The following is a 12,687-nucleotide window of genomic DNA, read 5'->3' on the forward strand; positions in this document are numbered from 1 at the left end:
AACTTGGATAAGGCATACCTGCCTAAATTCCTATACTTCTTCTGTAATTTCCCACTGGTTCCCCCTGCCTCATTTTTTGTAAAACTAAAAGGTATAATATCATCTTTTGTTTGGAACGGGAAGCCGCCACAGCTGATCATTTCCACCTTACAGCTTCCCACCACCCAGGGGGGTTTGTCCCTATCCGATTTCTAGGTTTATTTCTGGGCAGCGGTCCTGGTAACAGTTAGATGGTGGTTCTCTCAGCCCCACGAAAACCCTGCGGTCACCCTGGAAGCGGCCATTATGGGATCATACTCCTCCCTTAGAAATGTGGTGTACAGAGGGCTGAGATCTCACCCCGGCATTACGGACTTAATGCGCACAACAATCTCAGTATGGCACAGGGCTAGGACCCGCTTTAGCACCCCCCGGGACATTCTCCCCACATATTCCCCTCTGGAGCAACCCTAATCTCCCACATATGAACAAAATTCCAGATCCACAGCTTTGGGCAGGGAAGGGGATAGTGAAACTAAAGCACATTGTCACTGGCGGTAAACTGTGATCATTCCCCGACCTCAGGGATGTCTACTCACTGCCGGGGTGGATGTTGTTCTGCTACTACCAACTCCGCTACGCATATAGAAAACAGTACCCACCTTCTCTTACCCTAGAATCAGACTCTGTGGAGGGACTACTTATAGCTAAATCTATAGACAAACCCTTATCCTCCCTATATTTCCATCTGTCCATAGCTCCCACAAAGAAGCTGGAAAAAAACTTGGACAAATGGAGGATGGACATTCCTGATCTGACAGAGAAAGAATGGGAAACATGTGTTTCCTCCTTTGTCACCAATATGATCTCAGCTAGAGAGGGCTTTATGCAGGTCAAGTTCCTCCACAGAGCCTACTACACTCTGAAACGACTGACAATTATGAATCCTGACACCCCGGTATCCTGTCCCAGGTGTGACCTGAAGGCTGCCTCCTTCTTTCACATGGTCTGGTCCTGCCCCCGCCTCAGGGACTATTGGTCGGGGATAGTGGATAGCCTTGACCAGATTACCTCCCAAACTTTAGGATCTGAGTTAGGTTGATGCTGCTTAATGTCTTTGGCACCAGTGTTCAGGGCAGGCACACCAGACTGTTCCTAAGCTATGTCACATTCTATGCACGTAGGGAGATATTTCTCCATTGGAAGGACGCCACACCACCTATGGTGAACTCATGGTGTTCGGTATTGAATTCAGTGTTACCACTGTATAAGATTACCTATATCAATCGAAACTGCCCTAGCAAATTTGACAAAATATGGTCGGGATGGTTAGATGCTTGGGGAGTGGAGCTCTTTAGATGATGATCAGGGTATTGATGTTGAAGCTGTTCCAAAATAATAGACCACTGGTTTGCCCTCCTAAATGCTGACAACCATCTATTATATGTAATCTAACTATCTAGATGAGGTCCCTCCGCCCCCTCCCCCCTTTTTTTTCTATGATAATCCACACAATATCGCAACTATGACTAATTGTGTATATACATCGCTTGTACTGTAAAGATTTGCATAAACATTTTTCTTGTGAAAAAAAAAGGTAAACTATATTCACGGATTCTGAATCATTTCATGTGTTAGTAGTATGGGAACTCTTAGCATATCAGTTCAACCCAGTCCAGCTACAAAGATTAAAATAAAAGACGAGAAATGAGAAAGTACTTCTAAATGTAGCTCTCTGTAGGTAGGGAACTTGTCATGGAACTTGTGGCCAAGAGCTGATCTGTACTACTGATTACAAGCAGTTTAATGTACATGAATTAGCTGCAGCCGCTGAGCAGCATGTTCTAAGTTCCAAGGGGGAGGAGGAATTCATTCATACACCTTGTTTGTGTGAATGAGGGAATTGGTTCATTTTCAATTTCGTTCAGCCTGTCAGCTAAAAAATAAATTAAAAACACAAATAAAAAAAACCCCACAAACCTTGCAATGTATATCCGCTTTACTCGTATGCCGCATACACACGATCGAAATTCTCGTCGGAAAAAAGATATGACGGCTTTTCCGACGGGATTCCGCTCAAGTTTGCCTTGCATACACATGGTCACGTTAAAGTTAGCTGAAATTACGACCGTCAAGAACGCGGTGACGTACAACACTACGACGGGCCGAGAAAATGAAGTTCAATGCTTCTGAGCATGCGTCGAATTGTTTCCGAGCATGCGTAGGAATTTTGCACGTCGGAATTGCCACAGACGATCGCATTTTCGGATAGGAACTTTTCCAGACTGAAAAATTGAGAGCATGCTCTCAATCTTTTGCTGGCTGGAATTCGCCCAGCAAAAAAACGATGGAGCATACAAACGGTCGCATTTTCCAATGAAAAACTCTCATTGGTCTTTTGCTGGTCGAAATTCCAATCCTGTGTACGCGGCATTAGAAGTGCTTTTCCTCCTTTCTATAACCTAATTAGAAGCAGTGCTGCTCACCTGTGTTAGATGTACTGCCCTATGCCTCTACTACATGTAATGTGTAATACTTCCAGTACAAGCAGTGCCTCATGTCTCTCTACTACACATGGTGTGGTCAGGGGCACTGCCCGAGGGTTCGGGGCCAGTAGGGGGCCCCTTTAGAGGATCTGTCACTTCACCTCTACTTGTTGCAGAGCACCGATCATACAGCGGTGTCTGTATGCAGTGCTCTCCTCAGCAGTTTCCTATCAGTCCCCATAGATCAGTGATATATGACTGTCCCTGCACACACAGACTCCCTAACCTGAATACAAAATGGTGACAGCCGAAAGCAGACAGCGCTTGGGGCCTGGTCTCTGGCCACAGAACAACGAACACTACCCTCTGGGAAAGCCATGTATGGCAAGCCCCGCCCTTCCTCTGCAGCCTGCCCACCGGGATCACTGATCTGGCTCTGCAGCCCAGATCTCCTATTGTGTTGTGTTTCTGGCTGGGACAAAAGGGAGTTGATTCTGTGTGTGGATGGAGAATGATCTTCTCTTCTGAGTGCAAATCAACTGCATAAAATAATATTGGACCATGGTATAGTGAAGAGACTGCTGTGATAGGGTGTATGGAGGTGACAGATTTAACACAGCAGCTCTAGATCCTGGCTGCCTGAGACTAGGGAAGAGCAACCTGGGGCAAAAGTTGTGAGTAGAAGACATAATGAACACACCCTCTCTCTCTCTCTCCTTCTCTCCCCCTGAAAGGGGGGTAAGAGAGATACGGCGGGGGCAGCATGTAGAGGAATCAATGCCCTCCCTCCTGTAGCTGCTGAATGCCTGCTGGAGGGAGGGGAGGAGAAGCGGGCATTCAGTGGGTGCATGAAGTGATCAGTTCCCCTACACCAGACTTCTGTGTTTACAAGTGCTTGTGGTGAGCAGCCCCCTCAAGGGCCTGAGCCAGAGGTGGTGGAACTGGGTTCCACCAGTTCCCCCTGAAAAAAAGCCCTGATCCCTAAGCAATCCACATCATGCAAGATTATCTTTCCAGCATATAATGGGTTACATGCTATAACGCTATACTTATACAAACATAACCAGTAAGTATCACAGCTTAAATCATTGCTTATGCTGTCTTTTTTATAATTTGAGATATAGTACATCAGTCACCACACTAAAATCCACCATAAATTGAACTGTCTTATTTTATCGATATACACTCACCTTTTTACACATTGAGGCTTCGGCATTATCCCCTCCATAGTAAATTAAATGTACTCCTCAAACTTTTGCATATTTATTAAAAGAGAAGAGAAGCATTTTACTTAACCCTCCCCCTTTGTTCCCACTCCCAACACATATGTTTCATTGGAATCACACCATGTACATATAGACATTACCAGTAATAGTACCATAAAAACAACATTAAAATGAAAATTAGAAGAAACATATGTAGATTACTGAAACACCCAATATACATACATACATACATACCTTACAGTTTTAAAATGTTATGCATTTTACCTATAATCACAATAACTAAAGTGCCTTCTTACCACTTTTTATTTTTTTATATACAATTTTCACCCTTTGGATTCACTCTAAAAAAATTGCTTTATTTATAATTTTAGGGATCTCTTCCAGTATACTGGACACCTTTTCCTGATGAAGTGGCCATTAAAAGAGCCACAAAATGCACTGATTGTATGCTTTAATGTGTTCTTGTGATAAATAAATATCCACCTTCCTAAATAATCTATTTGGAAGCATTTATTTAATGGGTACCTTTGCTGACCTCATATTGGTTCCACTTTGGGGTCTCATCCCTTCCAACATTGTTCACCGGTACCTGATCACAGCCTTGCATAGGTGTGCGCAGCCTATTATATTAGGGTGTGCATCCCAAAGTTCAAACACATATGCGTATATATATTTATATACATACATACACAGACACACACTTATGGCAGAGCTGGCACGCAGAGCTGGCACAGTGAAAGAAGTATGGTAGCACTTCATTAATGCCAGAACTGGGCAGAGGGAGATATTTCCCATCTCCCCACTGGCACACAGTGTGATAATGGTAATGCACACAGGGTTTTTAGGGTATACCCTGGCACACCCCCTGCGCACGCCTATGCAGCCTTGCACAGTGGAAGACCCTGATTAGTATTAAGTGTGACCACCCACATTCTAAATGGAGACACATTCTCCACATTTGCTAAATTAGTTTGCTTGACTCCATCATCCTTATGAACGTGGGTATATGCTTACCACACTTTTTGCTATACCTTCTGTACACGTAATATTGAACACTATCCTTTGAAGCATCTCTCTCATGACTTTTCATCCCTCTTGTTCTTCTTGACTCATCTCTCCTGGGGCACCACTAACTGAAATAAACTGTAAAATCTCTAGTCTCCTTTACTTTCTCTGTGCTGTAAAGGAGCATATGTTTAGCTGTGTAGATTTATTGACCCCAGAACATCCACTACAGTTTATTCCTCACATTGAAGTTAACCCTGTATGCCTAAAAACAGTATTCTCCAAGCTTTCAAAAAAATCCCAAAATGCTTTCTCATGAATAGCCTGATAAACCTGATCAGAGATCTGGGGTGTGTAGTTCTGCAAAAAAAGCCAGTGAGTAAAGAAGTTTTGAAAAATAGCAATATTTGTGCTTATTCCTTTCTCTGTGGTCAAACTTGTATTTAACCCATGCAGTGTGTGTGTGGGGGGACTGTATGGGTAAATCTAAAAACAGCCTGGCATTAGAAGACAACAGAGTCCGGTGGGGTTGGTAGATGGGATAGATTAATTTTAGGGATTTTATTTGCATGATCTTGCTTTTATTTTTTTACATGGTTACAGAGTTAATTTAATAAGTCAAATGTGCACTGTGCAGTAAACCGCGGTAATTGTTTTACTGTAGCCATGTAAAGTGCTGTAAGCCTCAGTTTCCTTTAGCTAACTTGCATACAACCAATGCATTCTGCACAGTTTAATTAAAATAAGCCTGGAAGTGCTTTAATAGTTTTTAGCTTTTCTCTGTTTACTTTTGTTAATATCTATCTCTTTCTAATGCCGTGTACACACGAGCGGAATGTCCGACAGAAAAAGTCAGACGGGAGCTTTTCATCGTATATTCCAATCGTGTGTATGCCCTATCAAGCTTTTTACGTAGAAAATTCTGACGGACCTAGAAAGAGAACATGTTCTAAATTTTTCCAACTGAACCAATTTCTATCAGGAAAAACGATCGTCTGTACCAAAAACGACGCATGCTCTGAAGCAAGTATGAGACGGAAGCTATTGGCTACTGGCTATTGAACTTCCGTTTTCTAGTCCCGTCGTACGTGTTGTACGTCACTGCGTTCTGGATGGTTGGAATTTGGTGTGACCATGTGTATGCAAGACAGCTTGAGTGAACTCCGTCAGAAAAACCTTCAGAGTTTATTCCGACGGGAAAACTGGTCGTGTGTACAGGGCATAACAGTCTGGCTAGTACCAATAAATTGTGAAGCATGCTAATAGTAATATCAATAATGCTAAAAGCATGATTCATATCATCCTACGTTCTAACACTACAGTGTCCCCAGCTCTTCAGTAATTTGGTTACTTCTTTAGTATTTGAATAATGCTGTCACCACAAAGCTCTCTTTTCTTTAATCTCCAACATGGCTTAATGAATTCTGCTCGGTTTTAATCTGCTCATTAAAAAGCATGCAAACTCTGACTTACCCAGCCATTACAATGAAGAAATCCAATCTGTTCCATGTATCTCCAAGGTAGCATTTCTTCCCAAAAATTCCCAAGGCCACCATCTTCACCACCATCTCCATTGCGAAGAAAATAAATATGAAGTCATCAAATACCTGATATCATTGACAGGACAGAAGAGAATAGGTTAGGAATATAGCAAGAACTTGCCAAAATTACTTTGCACTTTTCAAAAAACTCTTACTTCGAATGTATCCAAACACAAAAATCTAATATAATAAAAAATAATAGATTGCAGCTTACCACTCCTTAGATGTAGTGGCTGCTCCAGTTTTCTTTTTCCATGCTTCTTTATTTTCACCTAGTTCTAGTAACAAAGTAACACACTTTCAGTCTTAGGGTGCCAATGTCACTTACTGTACTGTACCTATGAAGGAACAGTGTTGTCACTCTAGGACATATAAATTACACCCATTGCTGAAGTTTATCCATATAGAAAGGAAGTGGCTACAAAGAAGCTGCAGAAAATTAACAGCATCGAGGTGCAACAAAGGATGGAAATAATGTGAACGCAAGTATTCCATTACAAAAAGATGAAAGATAAATGTAATTTAGTTGGGGTTTACGTCTGCTTTAAAGTAAAACTGTTAGGTACTAAAAAATGCAGCTGACAGTTCCTTGCACAAGAAAAGGTGGCATACTCACTGTGGTTTCTTCCTCCAATCCTACAGTATTGAGTAGTGATGTAGGGGTCAGAAGAGGAAATTACAGCACACTACATGAGATACAGATATCTGAAAGTCCCTAAGTGCTAAAGACACAGGTGAGAGCCTGCTTCGCATAGGAGACACGGGCCACCAGGTGAGTATACCACTTCTTCTCTTTAATTACTTGAGCTCTTTGGTTGTGTCAAGGAGTTAAAACAAGCTCATGGCTCTTTCACTCCTTCCAAAGCCTGGGATCACAAGATAGGGTTTCAGGATGGTGAACAGAACATCAGGGAACATTCAGTCCCCTCATTTATTGGTAACTCTAAATGGATGAGCTGTAAAAGAATTTAAATCATCTCTGACTGATAATTTTGGGTACCGTACTTTAATTTTAGGTTTCACAGGTGCACGCAGTTTTCATGCTGGACATGTCTGGTATATGTTTACTCTGAACACTAGCTCATTTTTTTTTGTCCCCCCCAACCCACCCTCCCACAAAAAATGGACAATAGGTTGCATTTTTGTGCACTTAAATATATTTTAGAGTATTTTTTACTGAAAATATAGATTTGATAAAACAATTGCACAAAAATCTGCCGTCGTAAAAAACTGCAACTACAATTTTTTTATTCTAGAGGGTCTTATGCCCTGTACACACGGTCGGACTTTCCGATGGAAAATGTGCGATCAGAGCTTGTTATCGGAAATTCCAACCAAGTGTAGGCTCCATCAGACAGTTTCCATCGGAATTTCCGACACACAAAGTTTGAGAGCAGGCTATAAAATTTTCCGACAACAAAATCCGATCGCATAAATTCCAATTGTGTGTAGACAATTCCGACACACAAAGTGCCACGCATGCAATTAATTTTTTCTCAGCTCGTCGCATGTGTTGTACGTCACCGCGTTCTTGACATTCGGAATTTCTGTCCAACTTTGTGCGACCGTGTGTATGCAAGACAAGTTTGAGCCAACATCCGTCGTAAAAAAAACTAAGGATTTTGTTGTCGGAATGTCCGATCGTGTGTACAGGGCATACATTTTTTTAAAAATGGCATATAATGTTCTGGTTCTTTTTAAAGTGTCAACCCAAAACTTTTAATCTCATATTAGGCTTTAACCACTTCCCATCCATAGGACGTATCCATAAATCCTTGGATGGGAAGGGTGATATTGCGGTCATCACTGCAGCAATGATTGAGGTATAATTTTTTAGGGCCAATGATTTTGCACAAAGTAAAATTAAATTGAGTGGCTATAGAGCTGCCAAATTACTTTTACAGGCGATGGAAGGGCCCCCCTTTTGCCACCACCGCCTTGGCCGTGCTCTCCCGCTCCATCAGGGAGCCTGGTAAGGATGCGTCTGGCAGGATCCACTTGAGACACAGTGAGAGGAACCGATGTTGTTCCTTTCACAGTGTGACATCAACAGTCTGGGAGTGAAGAGGATTTCATCATTTCCAATTTTGGTCTCATGTAAACAAGCCGTTACCGGCTTGTGAAAACATCTAAACAACCCAATCTCGGTTTGATTAGAAGCTTTGGAGGCCAAAGGAGAGATATGGGGTCTAATAGAGCCCAGATCTCTCCATAAAGAGGTTCTGTCATGGCTTATGCTATCACAAGGGATTTTGATCATCCCTTCTGATAACAATAAAAGTGATTACAAAAAAAAAAAAAAATGAAAGAGACAGTGTATTAAAATTCTAAATAAAATAATAAAAGAACAAATATATTTTAATGCACCCTCCCCCCTCCCCGTGTGAAATGTGAATGTGCACTTCAGTCCCACATCTACATATAAACGACAATCACACCACACATGTGAAGTATCTCCGCAAACCTCAGAATGAGAGCAATAATTTTTGTGTCAGACCTCCCGTGTAACTCTAAACCCTGGTCTCAAACTGGCGGCCCTCCAGCTGTTGCAAAACAACAACTCCCAACATGCCTCTGCCTGTGGGAGTCATGCTTGTAACTGTCAGCCTTGCAGAGCCTCATGGGACTTATAGTCCTGCAACAGCCGGAGGGCCGCCAGTTTGAGACCCCTGCTCTAAACTGATAACTTGCAAAAGGCTTTTAAAAGGTCAATGGAGATTTTTTTTTTCGGCACTGTAGGTTGATGCTGTTCCACAGGCATAGGCAATTTTAAAGCATGACATGTTTGATATCCATTTACTTGGCGTAACATCTTTTATATTTTACCAAACAAGTGGATATTATATTGTGTTTTTGTGCATTAAAACTCTTCAAAGCGTATTTTTTCCAAATAGCATTTGAAAAAACCACTGCACAAATATTGTGGGACATAAAATTATGCAACACTACCATCTTATTCTCCAGGGCCTCTGCTAAAAAAATTATAATTATATATATATATATACACACACATACACTGTATTTATTGGCGTATAACACTCACTTTTTGACCATGAAAATCGGGTGCAAATAGCGTGTGCGTGTTATACGCCAATACATCAATTTCAGCTGCCTCTGAGGCAAGGGGGGGGGGGGGCGAGTGCCATCAGATTACCTGTTTTAAACATGTAAACACCTAAAATCCAAAACGAGGCTGGTCCTTAAGTGGTTAATCAGGCTGCATTGATGGCAATGGTGAGGCTGCAGATGGGCACTGACCCTTATTTTGCTTCAAAGTTCCTTATTTAAAATTTAAGTTTTTTCCTGAAACTTCCCTCTTAAAATGAATGTGCGTGTTATACGCCTGTGCGTGTTATATGCCGATAAATACGGTATATACATACACATACAGTATATGTAACTTTTGGGGGTTAAAGCTCCATGGGTTCATGTGTAAAGCTATTTAAATTTAAACAAAAAAGGTGTTGATTTTTCTTCAGGCAAAACAAAATAAAATTGCTTCCAGCAGCAAAACAAAATACAATACAAAAGTCTGTTTATTCTTCAGCACAAAAACAGCATAAACAAAATATAACTAAATACTAAGTTCATAGATGGGACTTTACCCCAGGGTTAGCACTAAGGATGAGCTCCGTCATGTTCGCACACACCACGTGCAGAGCCCGCCAGGAAGTCGGCACAGCACTGCTGTAATTACAGGCAGTGAGACATTTTCCCGATGTGCGGCTGCAGAGATCAGGAAATGTCTCACTGCCTGTGATTAGCACAAGCACCGTGCCGACTTCCTGGCGGGCTCTGCACGTGGAGTGTGCGAACACGCCGGAGCTCATCCTTAGTTAGCACATTCCCAGTCTGGTTATCTGGCAGCTTCCAGCCAATGTACAGCACTCCAAACAGGTGTCTCTCTCCACTCCTACTCACACACCATCACACCTAATACTGCTTCCTGTTTTAAGTGCTGCTTCCTGTGGCTCTTAACCCTGTGGGGACTAGAGTCCCTGAAATCAGGAGTGGAGGCCCTTTTCCCACCCGAATATCACTTCAGGGCCTCCAAAATTCCGGGTTCCAAATACCTCTCTACTAACACAGAGAGGTCTGCGAGTCAGTCCTCTCCTTAACATGGCTATCCCGGGAATTCCTCACCCATATTGGGTGACCCCCTGACTACTCACACACTTTTCCTACCTAGCAGGAAGTACTGCAGAGAGAGTGCAGAGCGCATTGAATGGTGAGACACTCCTGCTCCACCACAGCATAGTTTCATGGCTGTCATCAGTTTCCTACTAAGAAAAGCTACAGGGTGCTTTTCCCCATTGACCACTTGAAACAAGACCACTCCTTATCCTTCGCTTGAAGCATCTGTCTGCACCACAAACTCTTTAGAAAAATCTGGAGCTACGAGCACCGGATGATGGAACAATGTCATCCTAAGCTTCTTCGGCATCAGCATTCCACTTAATCATCACTGACTTCATGCATTTTGTTAAGTCAGTCAATGGTGCAGCAATGGTGGCAAAGTTGGATACAAACCTCCGGTAGTAACCAGCTGTGCCCAAAAAATGCTCTGACCTGCTTTTGGGCCAGTTCTGTATGGCTTCTGCCTTACTCATTTGAGGCTTCACCAACCTCCTGCATCCCAACCGCACACTTCTCAAGATTGATTGTGAACCCTGCTTTCTTCAAAGAGTCTATGACTGCCTTAACCTGGAGATGAGACTCCCAATCGGTACTGAAAATGACAATGTCATCCAGGCAGACCGAAGTGTATTGTCGATGGGGGCGTAATGTTTTGTCCATTGACCTTTGGAACGTGGCCAGGGCAGAGCGTAAGCCGAATGGCATCCTTTTATACTGGAAGTGGCTTTCAGGAGTGAAAAAAATCAGTTTTCTCCCTGGCTTCCTTGGTGAGGGGAATCTGCCAGTACTCTTTCCCTCTCAATTATCTTGTCTACCTGGGGATCTGCATCAAATTTGGAAAGTTTCCTAAAGTCATTGCAAAAGCGCAGGGTGCCGTTGGGTTTTGGTACCAAAACGATTGGACTCGACCACTCACTCTGCGACTCTTCAATTACATCAAGTTCGAGCATTTTTACTTCCTCTGAAACTGCCTTCTTATGTGCCTCTTGGATGCGATAGGGCTTTAGCCAGATTTTGACATTGGGCTCTGTTATAATGTAATGTTCGATGACCTTGGGGAGACCAGGCAACCACGAAAACATTTCCCTATTTCTCTGCATAAACTCTTTTGCCTGTTGGCTTTGTGGTTTGGACAGGGTAGCAGCAATTTGCACCAGGTCAATTCCTGCAGAGTCCCCTGCATTGACACCTACCACAGCGGATAACTGTTCTCAGTCACTCCAGGGTTTTCACAAGTCGATATGGTAAATTTGATACAGTTTCCTCTTCCCAGGTTGGTGTACCCTGTAGTTCACATCCCCCACTTTTTATACCACTTCAAACGGACCCTGCTACTTGGTCAAAAATTTGCTCTCTACCATGGGGATTAGAACAGCTACCCGGTCTCCTACATGAAACTGTTGGACATTAGCTGACCAGTTGTACACCCTCCTTTGGGCATCCTGAGCCTTCTGGAGATGCTCCCACACTAACGGCATCACCCTAGCCACCCTCTTGCATTTGGGAGATATGTTCTACCATGGTTTTGTGTGGTGAGGACTCACTTTCCCATGCCTCCTTTAAAAGATCTAGCAATCCACGGAGTCTTCGTCCGTATACCAGTTCAAACGGAGAGAAACCCGTGGATGCTTGTGGAACCTGCCAGATGTCAAACAACAGAGCAGGGAGCAACATGAACACGATCCTTCCTGTCCTTCTGGACTACCCTTTTTAACATTGACTTCAGAGTTTTGTTAAACCTCTCAACGAGGCCATCTGTTTTTGGGTGATAGACAGATTTCCACAACTGCTTGATCTGAAACAGTTTGTACAAGTCCGCCATCACCTTTGACATAAAAGGGGTACCCTGGTCCGTCAGTATCTCTTTGGGGAACCCAGTCCATAAAAACCTGTGAAACAATTCACGGGCAATGGCCTTAGAGTAAGTTTTCCTTACTTCTTACTACCAGACTGCTTCTGGATACCTAGTTGCATTGTTTAGGATGATTTATATATATTGGTGCCCCCTTGCTGACTTTACCAGGGGTCCCATGAGATCCATAGCAATCCTTTAAAATGGCATCTCAAATATTGGCAAGGGCACTAGGGAATTTCTGTAGTGGGACACTGGGGTGGTTAACTGGCAAGTGGGACAAGATGCACAGTATCTTTTAACCTCGGCCTTCACCCCTGGCCAGTAAAACTGGTCGGTTATCCTGGACTCTGTTTTTTCAGCCCCCAGGTATCCTCCCAGTGCGTCATTGTGGGCTAGATTGAGGAGCATTTGCCTATACCGCTGGGGAACTAGCAATTGCTCTACAGTTTCCCCTTGGC

The 12,687-nt window shown here is 43.0% G+C and overlaps 1 protein-coding gene across 2 annotated transcripts in view; it reads right to left on the reverse strand.

The window, feature by feature from the left end:
• Positions 1 to 12,687, reverse strand: part of CACNA1I (calcium voltage-gated channel subunit alpha1 I) — a 3,871,666-nt gene that overhangs the window by 3,845,312 nt on the left and 13,667 nt on the right. The window contains exons 2-3 of one of the 2 annotated variants that reach the window (XM_073592661.1): positions 6,452 to 6,515; positions 6,170 to 6,303 (exon numbers count right to left, since the gene is read on the reverse strand). In XM_073592661.1, the coding sequence (XP_073448762.1) occupies positions 6,170 to 6,270 (101 nt within the window). In that variant the 5' untranslated portion in view covers positions 6,271 to 6,303; positions 6,452 to 6,515. The remainder of the gene's footprint in view (positions 1 to 6,169; positions 6,304 to 6,451; positions 6,516 to 12,687) is intronic. The other variant, XM_073592660.1, reaches the window with a different exon arrangement.

Source organism: Aquarana catesbeiana, linkage group LG07 (assembly GCF_042186555.1).
Source record: "Aquarana catesbeiana isolate 2022-GZ linkage group LG07, ASM4218655v1, whole genome shotgun sequence".
NCBI classification, from domain to species: domain Eukaryota; kingdom Metazoa; phylum Chordata; class Amphibia; order Anura; family Ranidae; genus Aquarana; species Aquarana catesbeiana.